Genomic DNA, 25,600 nt, shown 5'->3' with positions numbered 1-25,600 from the left:
CTAAATGTGGGTTGTAAATCAGAGAGACTTTACTTAGCACCAACACATATTGCTTCCTGCAATTTTCATCCATCCTATAAGAGACTGAACTGGGAAACAAGAGTGATAAGGACATATTTCTAGGAAGCGAATAGACAGAGTAAGATAGATAGGTCAATGACTCTGTATAGTCAAATATTCCATTTCCTTGGCTAATTAAGGCTAAAAGTTTCTTTGTGTAAACTGTAAGTTTACAATTTTCTTCCTGTAAAGGGGTTCCAGTAAATCATTGTGGATAGCTTGAATGTTCACAAAATGTAAGTAATGCTAGTACTTTTTGCTTTACTCTTGGCAGCATTATCCCCAGACATATGTAATGGTTTTTGCTCTCTCGCACAGTCTAGATCAAACACCTGCTCCCAGGTTTATTCTCACCACCCAAGGCTGTCAGTTGACACATAAATATACAGACCCATGAAAAGAGCATATTTTGCCCTTACTGCAGGCAAACATACTTGAATCATAACACTGCAGGAACAAATTGAAGAATTTCTGTCAGAGCAGTATTTCGCATGTAAAAGTTGAATAAAGTTTCTGCCTAGCTTGGTTCTCATGACTCTAAACAATCTGAGTAGCAGAAAATTAAAATCAGTATTTGCACTATGATGTATCAGACTCCCCATCCTAATTTATGACAGCCACTTCCTATATTTTCTGTGTGGGCTTTTTACGAGTGTATGTGTAATATGCTTGTATATTCTACTCTGGTTTTACAAAGTAGAATTTTTGCCCTTTTGAAGACTCACGAACAGAAAGTACAGTTCAGTTTTGCCCTTTCTTTGTTGATCTGCTGTCCTTCTTCTCAAGCTCCTTTATCTTCTGAGGGGAAGAAAACAGACCTTCTGCTGTTCCATTTTCCTTGTAAGGATTATTAGGCTATTTGGATAAAGTTTTGGATAAGAAAAAATTTCCTGGCACTACTTTGACCTGGTGGCTTTAAAACTTATGTTGGTTACTGTAATAAGCAATACTACTTCTCATTTTAAGGACAATGATAAAGAGCATGAAAAGCTTGCTTAGCAGTCTTTTCTTTCTGTCTGATTTTCTTCTTAATTTGGCTTTCCAGTCTTTAACAATATTCCGTGACTCTGGAGGAAAACATTTGAAAAGGCAATATTTAACCTCTTGGACTCAGGAAGGCTTCCCTGACTGCAGCAGCTCCTGGAGTAGCCCCCTGGTATCTGTCCACACCAGCAACAGTATGCATTAGGAGATTGTGGTTAGTTCTGCTTATTTCTCCAAAGAGTCATCCTGCCGCAGTCTTATAACCTGTAATCCTTGGGAAGGAGTCGGTCTCCTCAGTGGGTTATTCCTTCTTATGTATTCAGCTCTATTAGAGATTCGCTGCTTGGTTTTATTTTCCAGATAAAATTCCCTGGGACAAATGAAAAAAAAAGAAGACTTATTGTTTGTTTGGATGTTTATTTTAGACTGCCATGAGCCCGCTCTCTTAATTCCTTTTATCTGTATGCAGAGGAGTGTAGGAGTCTCCTGCCTGGCCCTGCCTGTGAGTGCTGGAAGCTGCTGATGAGCAATGGCTGACTGATGGGATGTGTGTTACTCTGGAGGCAGTGGTTTGCGAGAGGACTAACTAGAGTCATCTGGCAATGGTTAACCTAGGGTTGGCAACTCTTGAGGGAAGGGGCCCTTTAAACTGATAAGTGTGGAGAGAAAGTTTATGCTATAGTTCAGGCTATCTTTCTAAATTAGCTTTTCTTTAATGCATTGAGACCCAAGTGCGCATGTGTATGTATATGTACCTCAGATTTGGAATTGTGTGAAGTCTCCTAATGGTATCTTTAGAACTGCTGACAATTAAAAATGATGAGTACTAGGAAATTTTGTTCTTGCAAGAAGGTATATTTTGCAGAAGCCCGGCTTATATGCAGATGGTATGAGCATTTCGCCTATTCTAGTAACTTGATAAGTAAGCAACTGTTACGGGGAATTTCTTGCTGATGCCTAGCTATAATCTAAAAGAAATCAGAAGTAACTCCTTTGGCAAAACTGATTCTGTAGCACAGTTTTTATGCTACCTCTTCTTATATTCCAAATGAGTGAGTACTACAAAAATAACTACATAGTGGAAGAGTGATCAAAAGTAGAATTCAGAATTCAGTATGATACTGAAAAAGCTGGTACTATTGTGGGTCAAGGTCAGTACCTTTAAAAATGTATGCAGTAGCAGCATAAACTATTAGCAGGATAGATTTGATCTCTTTTGATTTCTTATTTGTTTTAACATTGTGAAGTGAGACTGTGGCAATCAATCATATTTGGAGGATAGAAATGAAGCATGATACATAAAACAGGATGCTGTGAGCTTTCCTATTCCTTTTGTATATATATGCTACAAGGAAGAAGAATGGCTTTCATGACGTTATTGATAGTATACGAAGGACTTAGGGGTTGTTTTCGGGGTGTAAAAACAAACAGGATTCTACTTCTGACCTGCCATATTAGAAGATACTGACAGTCTTCTAGGAAGCGCCAGTGGATTCCTGCCAATTTAGGATGCTGATTCCTGTTAATTCAAGGACTTGATGGCTTCTCCTTGGCTAGAAAAGAATTGGAAGTTGGTCTCTGACCATGTAATCTAGAGCATCTGAGACTGTTTCTGGCCTGTACGCTTTCTTGTAAACAGAGTAATCTTTGCTTGAAAGTATTTTTTATTATTATTTTTTAAATTATTTTTATTTTAGTACATTCTGTGATTCAGTGATTTTGAAGTAGACTGTATTGTCAGAAGGTCTCTCTGGGTTTTCAGCTTGTTTTGTAACCAGATAAGAAAATGCATGATGTTGAGAAAGAATTACTGAAGAATTAGAGTAAAATTCTATCAGATATAGTTACAGGCAGCATAACCTTTCTGTGCTGAAGCCTCAAGGCCATGAGGCAATTTCAGGTCTGCATAAATGTGAAAATCAGTACACCAGTTTCTAGACTTTGTATAGGTTTAAGTCACTTTCTCCTGTCTGATGAGCTATCATTTGAACTTAGCCAAGCTGCTAGAAAATACAACATTTTTCCTCACAATCTAAGAAATGGTCCTGAGCAGAAAAGTCTGCGTGGCAGCTGAATACTTATTTTACATGAGATTTTCAGTTCATCTAGCAGATACAGGATTAGTGTATTTGTTCTTAAAATTAGAAATAGTAATAATGTAAGTTACTCATAGTTATGTAACCTTCATTGTTGGCAAATTTGTTAGGGTGTTCTATAAATTGTCAGGGTATATTTTTCAATTATTCAGTCTTCTTTAGGAGTCTGGAAACCTTGACTAAAAACTATCCAGTACTGAAAAGGCTTTCCTAGTGCTATCACTTACTCCACATATCAATATAAAATATTGTGCAACTTGTCAGCATACTTCACAGCATTTGATAAACATTTGCACAAAGTTCATGTCTGGTATCACACTATTGTTTCATTTTTATCCTAGGAACTTCCTTCTTTAAAAGTTTAATTAAATAGTAGAATAAATACACAGAATGAATGTGACAGAGACTCTAAAATGCAGTAGTAGCTTTTGACTTTGTCAAGAGAAAAGGTCCAAGGATTTGAATTAATCATGAGCTGGAAGTTACCAATTTATACTCACACTCAGGTTTCTTTCTCTTTCCTTTTGACCTGCATATTTCCATTGTATTTAAATCCCATTGTTTGTTCTTGAATTATGGTTCAAAGGTCTATCTTTTCTGAGTCTATAGAGCACACCCTTTTTTCTAAAGAAAGGTTGTTTGTTTTCCTATATGATTACTATAGATTTTCTTTCAAGTTCCATATTGCTATATGTATTCAGTTTAGAATCTTAATCACTTCTGTTGTCTGTGTTGTGTTCCCCTGCCCTCTCCTCTCCCACTGTTTCTACTGTCAGAAGATGGAGATGTGCTAATGTTCAGAGATTTCTTTTTAGTATCCATGCCTCAAGACTATAATCAACTGGAAACATTTTACGGAGAAACTACCTTTCCATTGTAAAAAAATCTTCAAAGATTCCATCTCTCAGCTTCAGCTTGTGTGTTGGATCTTTTCAGATGACATAAACACAATGCCATTTGCTCAGCACTTGCTAAATCAAACACAAGTTTTTTAGTGCAGAGAAATCCCCTTTCAGTTAGGATCAAAGTCTGGTGCATTTCTTCCTTCCATTGTTTTATGTGTTAATTGAAACTGAATGATGCAAAAAATGATGCAGTAAAATCTAGTGAGCATATGTTTAAGATAATTACAGCAAATATTGTCTTAATCTGCCGAAATAGTGTTGGAAGCTCTTACAGTATTTGAACTTTGATGCTTCTGTTCTGACGCTCTAGTTCCAGCAGGTTAGTATTCTGCATCACCACACACAGCTTATTTTTGATCCTTTGAGTTGAAGGATTGCAGGTGCACTCCGTCTTTCACCCTCCGTGCAGGAAGCTTCTCATATCACTAGAAGCTCTGTGATTGGATCACAGATCTCTTCGAGTACCTAATCTGCTTCGTAAAAGAGTCGAACATGGATCATTTAAAAGACTGGTGGGACAGATGTAGTCTGTTAAAGGCAATCTTCCTTTTGGGGAAAAAAGCACACATAGATGTTTATCTTCAGACCTAGTTGAAATACTTTTTTGAGAGGAAAGAGTATCAAGAAGATAAATTTGTTCTTACCTATTATGTTGGCACATCTGTGTGATGGGACACTGAGGGAGAAAATGGTGTAGATGAAAGGCTGGAAAGCAAATATCTCCCCTCACCCCTGCTTTTTACCACTATGTCCTTTCAGGTTGAGTCATTTCTTTTAGTGTCGCATTATACTTAAGTGCTTTTTCTTCAGTTACTTTGAATTCCTTGGAAACCCTTCCTGCTTCTTAGAAATTTCCTACTTGACCCTTCTTCGATGATTCTTCTGACTGATCATGTTCACTTGTTCTTGGGAAAAGCAGTAATCATACAGTCTCTGTGAAGAACTGTACTCTTCAAGAAGACCACATCATACGCTTTCCTCCTTTTTGTTGAGCTGCACTTTTGTAGCAAAACATGCAGACTACAGTACTTTTGTAGTGAAATTTAGAGAACTGAACTAAATGTGTATATTTTGTTATAACTCATATATACAGGTGATTTTTTTTTCTTTTTTTTTTTACAAATTCTAGATAGATTAGCATGTCAATTATATGCATCGAAAATATTCAAATCTGTCAGAGCACGTTTGTTGGGAACAAACAGAAAAGAATAAAGAGCTAGTTGCTTCTGTATGTGATTCATTCCAATTTTGCTCTGGTTGATTTTTTGGTTTTTTTTGCCTTGAAATGTAAAAAGACTTATGAGTAATAATAATAAAAAAACACTTGACTGCACACAGTTATTATAAAAAGGCACAATTACTTGTACATTCCTTTTTCATATTCTGATTTTGTGTAACTAATGTAGTATGTATCAAGACCATACATATTAGCTATTTGTATTTTTCTGTTAGCACTATATTTGCCATTAAAAAAGTAGAAAATAAGGCTTGAAGGTTTGTTGTATAATGTTTGTTTTTCAGAAAGAAAAGATCAAATAGAAATCAGTACATAGTCTGTTCCCAAATGAGTTAAATACTTAGAAACTTGCTCAGTGATAACCATGTTGGCCTTGAGTGTCCAAATGTGTGCTTTGAAAACCTAAAAAGTTTGTGAACTGAAGATAGTCAGGCTTCAGAGTCTAGAAAAAAATGAAAGAAACTGTCAAGGTTTTGTTTGCGGGGTGACAATAAAACCGTGGGAGATATATTGTTAAGACCCTCTCCTCCCTCTCCCCGCTTCAGCCCCTCCCTCTCCCCCCTTCCCACTCAGGACAGGCGATCGGGAGGGAAAGAAGGACAGAGAGAAGAGAGCTGGAAAAATTAAACATGTTTTACTAATGCTACTAATAAGAATAGAGAAAATAATACAAAATATACAAAACCAATCTTGAAAGTCTCAGCAACTGCAGAGCTGGCACCCGAAATCCTGGACTGAACTCTGCAGCCAACTGGAGCTGGATTCAGTCTCTCACTAGGCCTCAGTTCGCAGGAGTGACTAGCAAGGTCCTCTCCTAATGTCAGCCTTAAGGAAAAGGGGCTGAGATCCTCGTGATCTCACACTTTTATATGAAGTATTCACGTGAATGAGATGTTATATTCCGTTGGTCAGTTTCTTGGTCACCTGTTTCTAGTTGCCCCTCTTGTGAGATGACCATCCATGCTTATCAATAACTTCGTATTCCATTTCTGTGTTTACCAAAAATGTGTATCTGGTTTTCCAGGAGAATGCAGCTAATATGAAAGCTTTAGCTGACAAGCAAATTCACTAAAAGAGAAACGTGTTTTTCAACAAAACCAGGACAGAAACCAAATAACTATAAATAGGATAGGATGAAAGTAATTTGTTTGAAAAGTTTTGCTATACCTGTGCAAGCTTTTCCAGATTGAAAAAAAAAAAAATAAGATCAGGATGCAGATAGCAGTCTTCCCAGTGGAGTGCACTTTATTCAGTTTGTTTTAGTGTGACATGTAGGTTTGTCTACATATAAGACCTGTTTTATATGTGCTGCTGCAAAGAGCGTATATCTTGGGAAATCAGGACATGCTGTTTGCAAGGACGAATCCAATCTCTTAGATGAAACCATGGATGAGATGAGACCTGCTGTCTTGCTGATGTGACAGTGTCCTCTTGCACCAAGAATGCTCCTGCAGTAAAGGGACTATTTTTAAGGATATGAGGAAGCAGGTATTGGTAGTGGGATAAAGAAAGCTGTTTTAAAATTTTGTCAACAGTAGTTGACTGCCATATTAAGCAAGAGGACAAGGAAATAATTTAGAAATACTTCTGTGTTGAAGCCCAAAAGATAAGATGTGGAGCTAGGCTGCTTGGCGTCAGATGACAGTCCTGACACACTAGGCATCTCAGTGACCTGGAGGAAGGAGGGTGGTCTGTGGTGTATGGTGTTGCCTGAGTGCCAGCTTTGCAGGAATGACAGAGCGGGAATACCTTGTGAGAGCATGGCGCTGTGTGAATAGGATTATTTAAGTGTAACATCGGACAGCTATCACAGAAAAAGGGAAGCCTGTGTAATGCTTTTGTATAGAAGTCCTATATTTTAGTAATGAATAAGTAGCAGTGAGATTGCACTGCTGACCTTTTCATGAGGATGCTGACAGTGATGCAGAAATGCAAAGCAAGATTTGATGAGTTGTGAAGGCCAGGCTGTAATCATTGAAGGTTTCAAACATCCACATGGAGCCTGCATCAATATCTTGCGAAGACAAGATGTAGAGATACAAATTTTGTATGGAATAAGTAACTCTTCTAGAACAATCAGTCATAGAAACCAAAAGGATTTTATTTTGAGTGATATACAGAAATTAGTTCAGAAAGCATTAGAGAGAAAGTCTCTTTACCTCAACACAATGTGAATCACAGAATTGTGCAACTTGGAAGGAACCTCTGGAAGCTGTCTTATCCAACCTGCTGCTCAAGCAGTGGCAATTTGGGAAGGTTTCTTAGGATCTTGTCAAGTTTTGACAAAGCGTGGAGGAGACTGAGACCAAGGCTAGAGATTGCAGAACCCTTCTGGATAACTGTTGCAGGGTCTGACCAGCCTTAGTGAGCTATGTAATTTTATATCCAGTTAGAATCTGTTCTATTCTAACTTGTGTCTGTTGGCTCTCATACCATCCACTGTGCTCCTTTGGTATCCTTTTACTAGACTTAATCGATGTCTTTCTTGGAGGAGCCCAAAACTAGACACAGCCACACAGTCATTCTCAGGAGTGCTGAATAGAATAATTTTTGTAAACCAGTGACTGTACTCTTTCCTGTACAGCAAGTATGTTGTTAGTCTTTGCTACAAATGCATGTCACTACGTAATGCTCAACTTGTTGCTCAGAAGGACATCAGTTTTTCTGCAAAGCTGCTCTTGAGCCAGTTGGGTTGGCCTTTCAGAATGTCCTGTTCTGAGGCCTTATTCTGGCAGGACTTCGCTTTTGGTGAACTTCATGAAGTTCCCATCAGCCCATTTTTTCTGTGTATTAGGTCTCTCTGAACAGCAGTCCAGGTGCCCCTTAGCTTTGTATCATCTGTGAACTTGCCGAGAGGCACTTTAACCCATCTTTGAGGTTGTTAATAAAGACATTAAAGTACTGGCTTTGGTATGGATCCCTGAGGGATGCTTTTAATTGCAAGTCGCCAGTTGGACTCCACACCACAGATCATTACCCTTTGAGCCTAACAGTCCAGCCAATTTCCCAGCCACCTTATCTGCTTTTCAATTCAGGTCTCAACTGTTTGGCGATAAGGAAGTGAGAAACCATCTCAAATACAAGGTATACACCATTGCCTGCTCTCTCTTTATTCTTACAGTCTGCCACCTCCTTACAGAGGCAGTCAGGTTGGCAAAGCATTTTTTTTCTTTGGTAAATCCATGCTAGCTGTTTCCAGTCACCCTCTTGTATATTAGGTGGCTAGAAGTGATTTCCAGGATGATTTGCTCTGTAACTTTCCTAGAAAAAGAGGTGAGGCCCAATCTTTAATGAAGATATTTGTCTTTTTAAAATTATAGTTAAATAATAGCAAAAGAGGGTGGACCAAAGCAATTTGCCTAAGGATATTCACTTTGCAGAAAGGGAACCACATAAAAATAAAGCAACTAGTAAAATAACCTTCAACCCCCCCCCTGAACACTAGAACAAGTAATGCAGAAAGCCAGTGAACAGTTCGAGACAGTTAAGAAAGGTACTGTAGCTGAAACCCTGCTGAAATACATGCTACAACTAAAAAAAAAAAAAAAAGAAATTAAAACAAACAGAAAAAACCCAATCCCCACCCCAAAATAGTCTTAAAAACCTCAGTGAGGATGTTTTTGTGGCCCTCACAGAGGAAAGGTCAGCATTTTAAACTTAAGCTTGCACTGGTGAGAAGAGGTAGGCTGATAAACAATGGCAGGATAAATGCAAGTGTAAAGTTGGAAAGGCTAACAACTCTTGAAGAGCTGCTTTCAAAGATGCTTTAGCTGTGATAGTAAAATTTTACTTAAATAAGTTAAAAAAGAAGCCAGTTAGGAAATCTGTAGGTTTGTTTAATGATAACAGTGTAAAAGGATGCACTGTGTTTACAGGGCCATAAAAGAACAACTCTAAATCTTTGCATCAGTCTTCTCTGCTGAAGATGCTACAGAGATGCCAACAACTCATGCATTCTTCGTGGGAGGTAGATCAAAGTTGTTGGATCTTTTTGGAGTAACTGTACAGTGCTTTTGAGGTCAAGTAGAGAAATTAGTTTTAATATCTTGAGGTTAATATCGTCACATCCTAAGGGGTGTGAAGAAACTGAAGTACAAAATTATGGAACTACAATCTCATTGTAAACAGGCACTGTGCCGGCTGACTGTCAGGTTGCCAGTGTGACTCCCATCTACAAAACAGACTTGAGAGGGAGCTGCAGACCAGGGAGCCTGGCTGCTGCCACACGTGGGAATATGGCAGTCTGTCTTCATGAAAAACAGAAAAAACAAAGCAACCACCACCACCAAAGAAACAAAACAAACAAACAAAAAAAACGACACACACAAACCAACCAAACAATAAAACGCCAGAGAGAGAGAGAGGGCACTGAGTGCAGATGAACACAGTTTTGTTGGGAAGTATCAGTGTGGCTCCTGTAAAGGGAAATCTTGCTTCATTAACCTACTGGATTGGAGAAGGGTGACAGTAAGCATGTGGATAAAATCTGATCTGTATTTTCCAATTGCCTTTGACAAGGCTCCACTTGGAAGGTTATAAAAAAAAAATCCATTCCTGCAGGATTGGAAGAAAGATCCTTTTAGCAACAGGGAACAAGTTAAAGCAGAGGTAACAAAGGGTAGTGCTTATGTACCACTTTCAGGATGGAAAATTGGAATCAGACTGCAGAAACTGTTAGGCTTATGCTCTCTCCAGAGTAGTATCTGCTTTTGCATCTGCTTTTTACTGGAGACAGAGCACTGGTGATGGGTAGACCCAGCACTGACCTCATAGAATCACAGAATCACAGAATGTTAGGGATTGGAAGGGACCTCGAAAGATCATCTAGTCCAATCCCCCTGCCAGAGCAGGAACACCGAGATGAGGCTACACAGGAATGTGTCCAGGTGGGTTTTGAATGTCTCCAGAGAAGGAGACTCCACAACCTCCCTGGGCAGCTTGTTCCAGTGCTCTGGCACCCTCACTGAGAACAAGTTTCTTCTCAAGTTTAAGTGGAACCTCATATGTTCCAGCTTAAACCCATTACCCTTGTCCTACCATTGTCTGTCACCGAGAAGAGCCTGGCTCCATCCTCGTGACACTCACCCTTTGTATATTTATAAACATTAATAAGGTCACCCCTCAGTCTTCTCCAAACTAAAGAGACCCAACTCCCTCAGCCTTTCCTCATAAGGGAGGTGCTCCACTCCCTTGATCATCTTGGTTGCCCTACACTGGACTCTCTCCAGCAGTTCCCTGTCTTTCTTGAACTGAGGGGCCCAGAACTGGACACAATATTCCAGGTGTGGTCTCACCAGGACAGAGTAGAGGGGAAGGAGAACCTCTCTTGACCTACTAACCACCCCTCTTCTAATACACCCCAGGATGCCATCTGACCCAGCTGGGCATTTCTCACATTCATGCAAGCCAGTCATTGACTTGTATGGGTTGGATCTTGTGTTCCACATTGTAGTTTCTTGTCTAGGCTGGCCTGAAATATTTCAGCTTCTATATAACATAACTTCAGTTGGAGACTGTTTCACAGTCAAATGAATTTATTTGGAAGTGCTTCAGATATTCGGACTATAAACCTACCCCTTATTTAGTATAATTTATTTAGTTCTGCATGTCTTTCATCACCTTAAAAAGTCCTTATGTACAATTTAACTCTCTTAAAAAGTCGTCTTTAATTATTGTCGTATGCCTGTCACATAGTGAGTAGGGAGGCAGTATGTATGTATATATGCATGTAAACATTGTAAACATGTGCTTGTAGAAATAATGTTTTTAAAGTTGCAAAACAACGTATTCAGAAGACAGAGATTCAAGCTGGAACATTTCTAAAATAGACTTAATTCACTCCCTTATATTCATGTAATGTTGAATACACTCCTTAATTAGGTAAACAGTGAACATTTTGCCATTTAGTGCAAAAAATGAACATGCTATGAGGAGTTAGGACAGTGTGGAGGTAAAGGCCACTGCAGTCTCTCTTACAGAAATTGATGATGCCTGAGGCATGGAGAATGGAAGAAGAGCCAATAAAGTCAACTTGTGAATGTAGCTGAGTGATCCTGAAAATAGCTGGAGTCTTATGTGTCACACAAAGGAAATTGCTTTAATTTTTCATGTTTCTCGTTTTATTCGTACTACATATGAGACTGTGGCATATGAATTGCAGTGTTTAGAGGTACAGCTAAGTCAGAGATGCAATAAACATACAATGTGCTTTAAAATACTGTGTATACTGAAATAACTTTTTTTAAACCCTGTCCTTAAGTTAGCAGATATTCTGGCCCGATTTTTTTGTGCCTTATCTCAGAGGGATTTTGTAAAGCATAAATTTCCTGTGAAGCAGTTAGACACTGCCGTTGAGTACAGCAGAAAAGGCTGTGAGGAAATTAGCAGCCCAGCCTTCAGAACAGAGCTAGAATAACGTGTATTTGTATAGGATATGAGGTTATGTTTTAAACAAAATCACATATTAATTGACTGTCCTCTGTTCTGTGTGCTGTAGGATCCTGGGTTAAAATAGGTGGGAATCTTATTGTTAAAATAGTGTCCTAACTACATAATTAAAATATTGTGTCAAACCCACAAGTTTAAGTGCAACATTTAAAATAATGTCTTTTCCTTCTAGCATTTTCCAGTTTGACTTTGAAGCTTTAGCATTGGTATCCTGGCAACTTTATTTGCATTTAATTTTAATAAAATGAAAAACAGTAAATCAGCTGGTTCATATTACAAAATAAACCATAGTAGTAATATAGTGGTAGATCAGGGCTGAAAAAGGGGATCTTGTTAGTAAGTTGCTTAAATAGTCGCTGAAAAAAGAGGAATGGTAAGATACATCTGCTCAGGTTGGCTGGTGGTTTCCCTGAGAGTGAACAATTATTCCCCTCTTAACAGGATTCCACTTCCTACTGGTCTGCATTTCATCTCAGGCATTTCCTTACCTAAAAAGGACTGTCTGAAACTTCTTAGTGTATGTTACGAGCAGCATTATATCTGAATTTTGTAAACTCATATTTATAAATTTTAATAAGCTGTTATACAAACGACTCTTTATGTTTGAAGTATGCTAAGTGTCATCAAATTAGAACTAATTCCTGGGTGTTATGAACTTTTTCCATGGTCATATATTGATATGGTTTTGGTTTAGTTTAATGATTTTAGTAGCATCTGTGGTTCTTAATTTTTGATTTCCTCTCTTATAGACTGAATCTTGAAGAAGAATTGGATCAGCTGAAAGTACAGCGATCTGTGGGTAGGTTCACAATACAGGAGTTCATCTGTGTTTACAACAAAAAAGGGCAGATGTATTTTGTATGTATATGTGTAGTCTATTTAGAATAGTAACTTTAAGGTTATTTTATTTCCAAACGTTAATTTATTTTTCTTGAATGTGCATTTTGTAAGCATAAGGCCATACCTATTCTAAGGATGTTTACCCTTAAGTTCTCCACATGCCTGTTAAATCAGTGACAATTTTTATATATGGGTACATACTAATACATGTTTGCAACTTATGTGTATATACTACACATAAAGTTAGTTATTTTGTTTACGATATCTATGACTATTTATATAAATATACACGTGCAAAATCTAAAACATGTTTATATGCTCATGAAGCTTTCCTCAGAATCAGAAATGGTTTGTGCAGTATTGAAATGTAGCGATAGAGAAATTTTGTGCTTATTCAGATTTCTTTTTTTATATGTTTTAATTCTTTTTTTAGTCTCACAAAGTATGTCAACTTGAAAGTAAATCAAAATGGTGGAATCCTTGTAAGAACTGATCGTGAATATCTTCTTTTATATCTTTGCAATCCTTACAATAGTGATGGTTCTGTGAAGATGGGTCTTTGTCAGTTGGATAGGTAATATATTACCGTTGCCTCTCCATCACTCCTCTGATTCTTTGTATTATTTGCTGTTTCTGAATGGTCTGTGGGAACTATTCAAGAGCGTGTAGTTACAGTCCAGCTGGGTATCACATTGGTGGTGAATCCTTTAGGCACAGTGTTGTGCAAAGGAAGGGAGTAGGAGCTTGGAGAAGTACTCTGCATATTCTTAGCAATAAACCCTTACCGTTCTTTATATCAGTTTTCTGCTGTTGGCCACATTCTGCTTTTGTGATAATGTTGGCCACTTGAATAAAAAAATGAGATTTTTCTTACCTTTATTTTAAATTTATTTTATTGTATCTGTGAAACTAAGTGGAAATATCCAGCTGCTGAAGACAGAAAGTTACTGTTTTCTTTCACGTTACTTCTTATGTGTTATTTTCATAGCCCCAGATAGAGCTGAAGGGATCTAGTGAAGGTTTCAAATACTGACTTTAAAAATCACTTCTTTGTTTTTGCCAGTTTAGTCAGTCTTTGCACAAAGAGAAGTAGAAAGGCAACCAACAGTGAGAAGGAGTTGAAGGCCTGCTGAGCAATAACCATGTGTTTCCAAAAAGCAGTCAGATCCCTGAAAATGCCAGTTCTTGACATGTTTAGTGCTTTAACCATTAGTCTTTTATTCCTTCTTTTTTCATTATCTTTTCAGATTGAAATATATTCTCTTTTGAAAGTTTGTGGTAGATACACACTTCTAGTTTGGTTATTGGTGTGATTATTAATTGTCATTAAATTGGGACTGAGAAAAGGAGTTAAACTACGAGTGAAGTGCATTAGGCAAATTTTATTTACCTTTTCCAGCATTTGTTGTTATAGGTATCATTTAGATGAATGGGAAATTTTTATAAGATACCAAATTAAGTTCAAAGACATGTATTAAACAACACTTTTTGTTACCACATATGACTGAGATGATTCTAGCCATTTCAAAACTTTTACCAACTGAAGTATAAAGCATAGTCACTCACCTAGTCCATACAAAGTATTTTCCTGTTGTTCCCTTTGCAAATCCTAGAGTATTGTGGTGTGGTGGACACTTTTATCAATTGGTTGACATTTTCTAAAAGACTACACCATAATGACTGGAGCTGGATGTCCATCTTTCGGCATAGATGAGTGTATGTGAGCAATCCTTGATCTCATGCTAAAAACGTGCATATGCCCTCTGCCCTGAAGTGTCTGCTAGATGCTTACCTCTTCCCAAATAAAAACACAATGTCAGGTCTGTTATCTGTAGTTTGCTGAGAGTCCAGACTCGATGTGGTCTAAATATGCTTTGTTCATAGTCTTAGTAAGTATATGTTCTTTTCTGAAAGAAAACCTGACATCAGTTTACTCCATGTAGAAGTGATCTTGGAATTCAGTTTCACCTTAGCAGGTACCTGTTTCCATCAGGCATCATAACACCAAGAGGGAAATTCTGAAAAAAAGTGGCTGAGCTTCCCTGTATTAAAAAAGGCTCTATGCTCGTACTTGATTATATATCAGTTGTGTTTGTCAGGAGGAAGTACTGGATAATTTTATTGCTTTTCCATATCATTTTTCAAACCCTCCAGTCAAAGATGAGGTCATGCGATAAGGAAACACTGTTCCTGCCATTCCTAAGTTTTTTTCCATTCCGATTCACTTGTCCATGATGTCTCTTTCTCCATTGCCATTTATTTTCCTGTAGTCATCAAATCCAAATTCACTATTCATGCTATTCATATCAATATTCGTGTATGAATGCAAGGAATACATTGGCAGCTACTCATGTAGTTCCTCCAAAAGTGGGGAAGTGGGTCCATCTAATCCTTTTCAGAAAAATAGCAAGTACCCTATTAAAAGATGGTAAACTGTTGGCCCCCTTTTTCTTCAATGAGGCAGTTTGAAGGCTTGCTTCGTTATGAGACTTCCGCTCAATCCACTGTGTCCCCAGCTCAGGTGTGAGAATGGCATTCACCTCTTCTGGTCTTCACAATGGTTTTTCCCACTTTTCAGACTTGGTGCATTTTTGGGAGCATGGGTGGCTTCCACTGGAGTCAGTAGCATAGGGGCTTTCTGCAGTATGGCAGTCTGTCAGGGGAATCCTTCACCTGGTGCATACTGGAGGCAAAAATCTCATTTTTTTGATGGTTCATGTAGTCACTCTATGAGTGACTGATACACAGCTCTGATTTTTTTTTTTTGAAACTAATAGTTTCTTATTTGTGCAAGAAGGCTTTCTGCAAATAGTGGTAGTGAAATGTAGTATCATAGTTCAAGTGCCATTTTGGTAGCGGTGTTGAACTAACTCATCATCAGATTTGGTGACTATTAATTAGGAATTAAGTGTCAAGTTGTAAAGCTGGCAATTAACTATGTTTTCTCAGTGGGATGTAAGTATACTTCTGTAAGACCACAGTAATTTGATAACTAAAGATAGTGGGGTTTATGACTTGTGGGTCTGTTCCTTGAGGGAAAACTTATTTTTTTTTTATGTAGGAGTATGATAGGTAGAGCGTATGTCTTGCTGAGTAGACTGATATGATGAATCCTTCTGCTATCATAGACAGACAGACAGACAGTTATAGGTGATGCTGTTTCATTGCCTCCCTAACCAATTCCTGTGAACAATTACATAGCAATTAGAAGGGAGGAGGGGAAAAGGAGGCTGAATTGGCCATTTACTTTCTGCTCGATAGAAAGGGTTATGCATCAGTGACCTTTGGCTTTTCTTTAATTTATGTTTCTTGTGACTTCTACGATGATACTGAACGTGTGTATTTTTTTCTTTTTGCAGTAGTATTCTTTATTCTCTGCCTATAATATGTTTATTTATAGATAGAGTTTTAAATTGTGTTTTAATACATCCACATAATAAACATAACACCTTGTGTGCTTTGATCAATTTCTTTGACTATGGGAAATAATTTTTTTCAGAGGAGTACAGTAAATGCTGATATGAAAGCTACAGCAGACATTCAAATGAGTGAATATTTAGAAAAAGATGAAAAGCATGTTCATATTATCTTTGTGTGTTACTTAAAGAATGTTGTAAATGTATGCAGTACCACTGTGCTGGGGGACTGTAGTCTGAAATAACATGGGAACTAACATATTAATATCAAGGTAAAGGTACATATTCCCCAGATGCATAGTTTTACCTTTTTCAGCTTTTATTATCTTTAGAATAGTGTTCCATTTATTTCATGAATACAGAAGTATTAATTGGCCATGACATTTTCCAAAGACAAAAGAAAGGTCTAATTCACTCTAACAAACTTGTTAGTCACTGTTTATATCAAGAGGATTGTGAATCTACAGAGAGTAATACTGTTTTCTTCTATGCTTGCTTTGTTTATAAATCAAAAGTTTTTAAGTGACCTGCAGGGTCTGCGTGTAGTTTGAAATGATATTCTAAAGCAGACCTCCACCATGTAGCACAGATATGTATCCCTTAAGATTAATTCTTTAAGTTAATTTTTGGGGAAGAAGGGCAAGAAAAGTACTGTGAATATTGTGTTGTTTTTACAGTGTTGGGATTTTTTGTTCTTTAATGTAATATTTCATATTCTAAGAAAAAGTCCTTCTGAGGTGTGTAATTGCTTATTTCTGTGAGCAGTGCACAGTTTGTGAGTGCTAAGCTCCTTGTTCAAATTTAAACAGAATGTATTTTACTTCTGATTTATTGTACATATTAGTACTTCAAAACTTTTTCCTACCATTTTTCTTTTGAATAAATCTAATTTGTAACTTGTCTTTTTTTGTGAGATTTTTAGTACCTAAAGTGCATAGCTGTCTCTGAGAGTGATGCTTGGAGTTATGTTCACTTTCATTAGTTGTATCATTTTCTAATTGTTATGAATTCATGGTATTACAAGGGAATGATTTGTGTGATTTATCTGATGAAGTACATGATCTTTCACTTAACAAAAAAAGGGGTTTAAAGTTTTCATCCATCCTAATTCTGTTACTGTTTGCTTTGTTCACCAATCACTCTGATCCTCCTGGCAGGGGACAAGACCTAGAGAACAAAACTGGTAGTGACTGTGTAGATAAAAAGGCAATGAATTCTGCTTTTAAGGCATAGAGGGAATAGCCTATCAAAGAATAAAAATCGGAATGAAAGTACAGCGTCTTTAACCTGCAGATCTATTGTACCTTTGAAAAGCTTGCACTCTGAAAAAAAACATGCTGTGATGCTACAAAGATTCATAATTATGTGACAGAACACTTTGAAAAGAGGTCACCCTTTAGAAACTGACCAAAAGGCTTGTTAAGAAAACAGACTATGTTATAAATAATTGCAGAAGTAAAGAATGCATTTCCTTAAAATGTTTAGATATTGTTTTAGTGAAATAGTAGGTGTCACAATATACTTTATTTATTCTTTGATAGAGATGTATTATTTATTTTCTGATAGAGCCATTTTATAAAATTAGTGCACATGACGGGGTCAAGAACAGTACTCCAAAGCGGAATATGAAAGAAGTTTCACATCAGAGGTTACAGAAGGTAAGATACCAACCCCATCAAACAGATCTAAATTTTAATATGAGAATCATATATATGAAAGTCGGTACATAGGAATTCAGGCCATGATTTTCCTTTCCCAACTCGAAAATGTGGATTTCCAGAACTATGTCAGAAGTTCATTCTAGTGAAGTAGCTGGGACCGTATCACCTGAGATAAACATGGTTAATGGCAGAGAAAATTAAAAGAACGTTTAGAGGTATAATGTTAAAAACTAACAAATTATCTAATTAGAAGTAACATATGCTTAGCATTTTACCACTTTTAAGTTCTTAACCTTAATTTCTTTTGCTGAGTATTGAACTTTACATGATATCAGATGTTAATCCCCATAGAGCTTTTGCTACAGCATAAAATTGATGCATAATAGTGATAAATCCACTTTTTGTTGTATTTAAGTTTTAGCACAACATTGCATGTGCAAATATTTTTTACATATGTGGGTTTATCACTCTTTTGACCAGGTAGTGCCTTATGCATTTAGTATTCTTTGGCTTAGCAAATATGATGAGTATTTAATCTTTACTGCTCAACATTCTACATGTTTTACCTTGCACAGTAACAAGACGTTCTTAACTAGTTGCTATTTGTATTGATATTTGTAATATATACAAGTAGTTTAGTATGTTAACAGGTGTTCACTTAAGAGGGCTCACTTGTATTTTACCATATGGTTTGCTTGCTGCAAAGAAAAGACATCCTTCAAACAGTATCGTGCCTTTTGTTTGTCATTTTGCAAAACAATATTTGTTTAATTAGTTATAAATCTTTAAAAGCATGTTTAAATTGAATAAACGCAAATCTATTACTTTGAATGTCAGTTCAGGTATGTCTATTTTTTATTTGTGAATTAACTTGTAGGAAGTATGGTAATTTACAGCAGATGATGTGATTGCATATACTTGTAACACTTGCCATATGGTCAGGCAATGAAGGCTGTCATCTCGTTATTACTGAATGACAAACACCACGTTAAAACAATAACACACAGAATAGGAAGTGCTCACATTCATTTGTCTTAAGGTAGAGTGAGTAATTGAAATAATATGAATGCTACCATCTGAGATGTCACACAGTTTATGCTTGCTTATCATCTATATTTCAGAACTATAATTTTGTTTGCCAGATACTACGTAATTTTTATCTCTATGGATATACAGAGTTATGATGGTACCTTAGGGATAGGTGTAGAAGCTATTCATTGTTTGTTTCCTTCCAGCTGTCATACATGACTTTAAGTGCTAGTGAGTGTAAAAGGTTGCTTTAGAAAACTGAGAACATAATAGCAGAATCTCGGTTTAGGAAGGTGTTTAAAGAAAGGTACTGGTCTAACTCCTTATCATTGCAGAGGGAAGTATAAACTATGATTTTGGTTGCATTGAAGCATTTGGAAAAAATCCTTTTTATTTCTAAATTCACGCCATAACTTTATGTAGACGTAAGGCAATCTCTCTTCATTGTGGAAGTGCTATGAATTCCCACAAAGGAAGGTAGCAGTGGATAGATGTGCATATTAAAGGTTCGCTATCAAACTCACAAATTCAATATCAAATTCACAATTGTATATGAAGTCTGAGCAGCTCTTTCCCTAATTTACTGTGGACCTTAAGAGCACTCATTTAACTGAATCATATCTCTAGTACCCACTTTGTAAATAATTTCTTAAGTTTTAACATAATATAAATGCAGTGGCAAAATGTCCTTGCAAAAATCTGTAGCATTTTTTGAGAAGTACTCTGGTTTCAATATTTTCAAAGTCAAAGCGAGTTTTGACATTTCATATTGCTACAAAGTGATGGAGTTGACCAGTATTATGCAAGGTGAGTAGATGGAGTTGACCATGTGCATTCTACTATAGCTTCTTGAAAAACAGCCTTTTCTACCCATGTCCAGAAAAATCTAGAGTACTTGACACCTCCCTTACTGAAGGAGTGGTGATTAAGCTTCCACAAAGCCAACCAAAAATATATCTCAAAAATGGCTGAGTGGTTAGTGAGCACAAAACTCACTTTAATGCCTTTTGCTAACTTCTGGGACTTTTTCACAGACTAGATCTTCATTTTCATATCTGCTAAAATTAAAATTGACTCCTGTTTCTGGAAATGATGGGGTTTGGTTGTAACTTTAATAAACACTCCAGAACATTGAGATTCTGTTTATTGTTAATGGCCCTCAGTACGTGTAAACTTCAAATGCCTTCACAAACAAAGAATCATCCCCCTGTACTCGGCACTGGTGAGGTTGCACCTCGAATCCTGTGTTCAGTTTGGGGCCCTTCACTACAGGAAAGACATTTGGTTGCTGGAGAGAGTTCAGAGAAGGGCAACAAAGCTGGTGAATGATCTGGAGCACAAGTCTGATGAGGAGCGGCTGAGGGAACTGGGGCTGTTCAGCCTGGAGAAAAGGAGGCTGAGGGGAGACCTTGTTGCTGTCTACAACTACCTGAAAGGAGATTGTAGCATGGAGGGTGTTGGTCTCTTCTCCCAAGTAACAAGTGATGGGATGAGAGGAAATGGCCTCAAGTTGCACCAAGGGAGGTTCAGATTGGATATTAGGAAAAGTTTATTTGCAAAAAGGGTTGTCAGGTGTCGGAACAGGCTGCCCAGGGAAGCGGTTGGGCCACCATCCCTGGAGATTTTTGAAAGACATGTAGATGAGGTTCTCAGGGATCTGTTTTAGAGATGAACTTGACAGTGCTAGGTTAATGGGTGGACTCAGTGGCCTGAAAGGTATTTTCCAACCAAGATGATCCTATGATTTTATTATATGCACATTACATAGGTTGAATATGCTTCTTCAAACTATATTGGAGAAGCTTGTAGAGAGGCTTAATTGGAATAGGAAATTCATTTTGTTCTTCATATTCTTTAGGTGCTGAGCTTGGTGTGATTTATTTGGGTTTTTTTTAAAGATTGAATTAATACCTAATTTGTGTATTTACAACATTTGAAAGAACTTGTTGATTTAGATAGCTAGTGCAGAATTGTGTATATTTCAAAATAGTTTTCCTTCACAGAATGTTTTTTAAATTCAATTAGTATGTATAACCAAATCAGTAATAAGCTCGAGATGCATCAGGAAGGTTCATTAGCATACTTAAACTTCTGTGTCACTTTGCTTGGAATTTTAACTTCTTTTACCATCTGCCCTTTGTTCAACAGCTGTATTATTGCAGCTAAAATGTTTTCATCTGCACCACGTTAGAATTATTTTTAGATTAAGGACTATAGATTGCTTTTGTCCTTGTGCTTAATGTAATATTATTGTCATATCATAAATACATTTGAAAACATAGGGTTTTTCCTACTGTATAGGCTGAAATATTATGAATGCTAAAATTGCTTTTGTTAGGTACAACAACTAGAAAGAAGACTCAAAGCTATTGAAGGGGAATTAAAGAAACAGAAAGAATTGAATAAAGATTTGCTGAAGGAGAAAAATTATTTGAAAGCATCTGTGAAAGTGCAAAAGGAAGATGCAGACACAAGGGAAAGAGAGTTGGAAACGCTACATAAGAGGATTTGTGAAATAAAAAAAGACAAAGCAGAACTTCAGTCAGTGATCGATGAGCAGGAGAAAGAAGCTACCTCTTGGAGGAGGCAAGTGGCAGAAGCTAACAGGTTGAGAAACGAAAATGAAGATTTGCTGAGTCAAGTGCAGGAGCTGAAGTGTTTGCTGGATGAAGCCAAAGCAGTGGCAACCTCTGGGCAATGTAATTGCAAGATAACAGGCACCAAGGTTAAATTAAAAACAGCCAAGAAAAAGAGCTCTGTGGGACATCATGGAGCTTTTCTCAAACAGTCCATCAAGGTTATGAGTAATGTATTTGAGAACTTCAGTAAGGACGGCTGGGAGGATGTGAGTGAAAGCAGGTACGGCTCTCATTAACTTAGCCCTGTAGAGGGGACACTGTGCATATGTAAAGCACTAGCAAATGGAGATTGAATTTCAACTACTGTTGATTTGGTATTCAAAAAAAATACTGTCAGATCCTTTGAAATATCTTGGGAGGTCTTGTTCTGAGCTTATTGACTGAAATTTGCATGCAAAATTAGCCACAACTGCATGAGTATTTGAATAGGTGCCAGGAAACCCAAAAGAAGGCAATGCTTGATTTCTTCCAGTGATGCTATTTTCATGCAGTCATGAGGCTTGAAATTGACAGTTTGGCAGGTTGATTTAATTTGCTGGCCCTTTGCATATTCACCACTGACAGCTAAGGATTCCCAGGCAAGCCTACTAAGTCGGTTTAGTTATCTTGTGACATGCCGACCCAGGAGGAGAAACATTTTTTCCCCTTAATTTAGTTAGATAAATTTTGAATGACCCATTTCAGCTTGCTAGCAGATGTCTACAAGCTGTTTAACATCCTTTAAATTAAGAACCATCCACACTAATTATTTCATGTATGTTTTATGCACAGTCATTGTACTAACTTTAATTGAATGATGGTTAAAAGTCAGTTCTTTAAAGGTAATTGTTACTGCATAGAGTCCCAGTCATGAGTCACAAGGCCCTCAGAAAGTTACACTGGCAAGCTTCATAAATGTTTAGAATATTTGCTTCTGCTGCTGTTTGTCCGTGCAGGCTTGAGGAGGCAGCAGTAAGCCACCAAGTAAATGGGTATCACACCTTGTCTTTCAGTACTTTGTCCTAAGAGACGGCAAAGAAATTTCTCCAGCCTGGATTTATCCAAAATATGGAGAAAGTGATATAAGAGTATAGAAAACAGAATTGTGTTTGTAGGCTTCATGCTGGCTTTATATGTCATATGGAGCAAATCAACAGTGGAAAATGAAGCTGCTTCTCCCTGTGCAAAATAAGAGGCTCCTGAGCACAGTATCTGGAGAGAGAAAACAAATTGGTCAGTTGCTATCATTAATATAAAGCTTGTTTGTTTTTCTGTTTAATTTAATATTGCAGATCTGATTTTACAGAAAACATACGTGTTTTTCTGTTGTGATTAGTGGGCTTTTTATTTCGTTTACTATGTTTTCCTTTAAAAAAAAAATGAGCAATCAAATTGTCACTGCCATTTGAGGTTGAAGAAGACAGTCATTGTAGGTCTTTAGTTGTCATGGCTAGCCGTAAATGCTGCTTCCAATAATTGTACAAGTATTGTATTAGGGAATTCAGTTGTAGAATAGTGAACATTCTTGAAGGCAAAGTTTCATTATGTCATTCTCAACAAGTTAGGGAAGTATCTTCATTTAGCTTCGTCTTCTACTTATCGATAAATAGTGTTCTTTATAGTTCTAAATAGAACATACCTTTGAAAGCATTCAGGTGAGTGAAACAGGTACGTAGTTAGAAATATCTTTGTGCTACTGCAGCACCTCCAAACTCTTATGTTTGTTTGTGTTCTTATCAGTCAATAAGACATACCGATGTGTCAGGATAGGTTTTGGAAAGTATTAACATGTTTCTGAATGAACTCTTCAATTGGCCTTTTCTCTCGTTAAGTAGTCTCCATTTCTAAACCATTGATTTTTATGACAATGCATCTTAATTTGAACTCAGTTGTGCCTTTTAAGATGTCTTGGTTTAAAAAGTAACATATCAAAATTACTTTCTGTCAAGGGATTCCTTCACAAATGTGTTTGTACTAATGGTGATGAATAGCCACTGATGATATAGAAAATAATATATCCAAGCCTTCATGTTTTAAGATAGACTTCACTGAAATCAGAAACCAAATTCCAATCTGGGGCAAGGCAGTGAAAAACTGGAAATTAAGAACACATTGAGTGCAAGTTTAAGGAAAAATTTAAAGTAGGATGAAAGCTTCAGGTCCATTTTCACTGCATGACAGGCAATTTCAGTAGAAGGACTACCAAGTGTACAGAATTTAAAAGCACTCAAAAGGGTTACCAGGCAGAGATTTCACTGAAGTGTAATTTCTGAGTTTGTCTTGGTCAACACTACAAATAAAGTTTAGTTGAAACAAAATTTTAATGAGTGAACTATTGTGCATTTGTTTGTTGTGTTATCAAATATGAAAATGAAGGAAAGTAGAAATGTAGTGTCATTGTGAGCCATTCACAGACTAGAAGTACTATCAAGTAATTTTTTAATTACGTCCATTTTGTAAGCTGTAACAAAACTTGCCCTTTAAGAAGCAGTTAAAGTCTCAGGCATCCGTGCATTGTAGTGTGAGATGCTATTTGGCAGAATAGAAATTGATAAGACAGTTTCAGTGACTTCTTTTTTGCATTTGTAAATATCTGTTGAATAGGTCAACTTAGTACACTTTGAATTTTATATTAGTTTCTCTTCTTTCTTCCATGTGTTCTTTTCTATGTACTCAGGCTTTGGCTGTTTGGAACTTTTAATGTTTAGCTTTATTTTGTTTCCTTTTTCTGAATGTGCTGTTTTAGTGACACTGAAATACCAGCTTCTGAAAGTTTGGAAATGCTGATTATGAAGACTGTGCAAAACACTGATCCACTGCCAGAGAGAAGTAAACAACAGGGGAAAAAACAAATACAAGATAGTCAAAAGCCCTGCAGTGTTGTTCATTTAGAAGGCAAAAATCAGCAGTATAGTAAAAAGGTATACAATAGAACTTATTTTGTTCTCCTGTGCAGATTGTTGAAGTTTAATAGTTAGTATTATCACTGTTTTTCCCCTCTTTATTAATTCGACTCGTTATAAACTGAAAAAGAAATCTGCTTCCACATATTCAATTGGTAGTTTCATTATTGTTCACATTATTTTTTGAACAGTCAGCCTGCCATGGTATTTGAAAGGGCTGTCAGGAGTGCAAAAGCTGACTGAAAAAATTTAGCTAGACTTGGTTTCTCACAGTCCAGACAAACAGTGCCGCAGACATCCCATTAAACTCTCTCGGAATCAGAAAAGCCATGTAGAACGGGGTGACCTAACCCATGACAAGAAAACAGCATCCTCCCCTCCTCCCCTCTAACAAAACAGTGTGCTGACTAATTAGGTATGAACACCTCTCAGTTTGTTTAGTGTTCACAGAGAGAGTTGTCTCTGTCTTAGAAAGATGCTTTTGGCTCTCTGTCCAAGAGATTGTATCTAGAGAAAAGTGTGCTTTTAGCTTCTTCTTAGCCCATTTACATTCATTGCCTGGGATCTGAACCCCTTGTCTCATTGCTAACATCTATATGCTGTTTTCTTACAGAAGAGAGCAGCTGGTCATTTGCCAGGTCTTTAGAGGCTCCATACAATCTGAAACATGACTCATTTTTGGGCTTTTGAACAGTGTCTAATATTTTTCCCTTTTGTGTTTGCCCAGATAAATCACTTCATGAAATATAAAACACAAGCAGATATTGTTGCTTCTTAGTTTAAGAAACAGAATACTGAAACACTGAAAAACTTGCTGCTGTTATAAAACTAGTTTGAAATTCTGTTATGTATAGTGATACAGTAAGATTTTGAAAACATTGTATTTTCTTAGCCTCCAAAATTTTGAAGCAAGTACAAACTCTCTGGTCTTGTAATACATTTGTGATTTTTGTGTTTCCATCAAAAGAGCTGTTTTTCTATCAGAAAAGCTGAAAAAAAAAAAAAGGGAAAATTCTTCTGCAGCTGTCTGTTGGTATAGAATGTGCAGTATGAGCAGGTGCATGTGATATATGTGAAAATCTGACAGTGTATGCTACTCCTGTTATCTCCTGCTGCTCCTAAGTGGGGATATACAAGGCAGGGAATCCAGGAGGCTCTGGTCTCTCTCGCTTGGCAGTGTAGACACAGCCAATACCTCCCCTGTTTGCCTATATTTTATTTACTTTCTGTTCCTACTGGAAAAGACAAACACAGATATATTCTGATACACATATGTAGCAGACTGGTGGACTTGGAGCATACACAGGAAGCATCCAAAGAGGTCTAAGCAAGTAAATATGCTTCAATAGAAATCCTGTGTTGCAGGAAAAGCAGATGAAAGCATGACTGTGAGTACAGAATGTA

The 25,600-nt window shown here is 37.1% G+C and overlaps 1 protein-coding gene across 6 annotated transcripts in view; it reads left to right on the top strand.

Moving 5' to 3' along the window:
- The window catches only part of CNTLN (centlein), a 192,648-nt gene that overhangs the window by 107,146 nt on the left and 59,902 nt on the right, over positions 1–25,600 (top strand). For all 6 annotated transcript variants that reach the window (XM_082075481.1, XM_082075486.1, XM_082075485.1 and 3 more), the window contains 4 exons: positions 12,479–12,528; positions 17,552–17,643; positions 21,014–21,534; positions 24,040–24,214. In XM_082075481.1, the coding sequence (XP_081931607.1) occupies positions 12,479–12,528; positions 17,552–17,643; positions 21,014–21,534; positions 24,040–24,214 (838 nt within the window). The remainder of the gene's footprint in view (positions 1–12,478; positions 12,529–17,551; positions 17,644–21,013; positions 21,535–24,039; positions 24,215–25,600) is intronic.

Source organism: Streptopelia decaocto, assembly GCF_964273445.1.
Source record: "Streptopelia decaocto genome assembly, chromosome: Z".
NCBI lineage: Eukaryota > Metazoa > Chordata > Aves > Columbiformes > Columbidae > Streptopelia > Streptopelia decaocto.
Note: the sequence above shows the minus strand (reverse complement) of the source record. Positions and strands in the feature narration are given on the sequence as shown.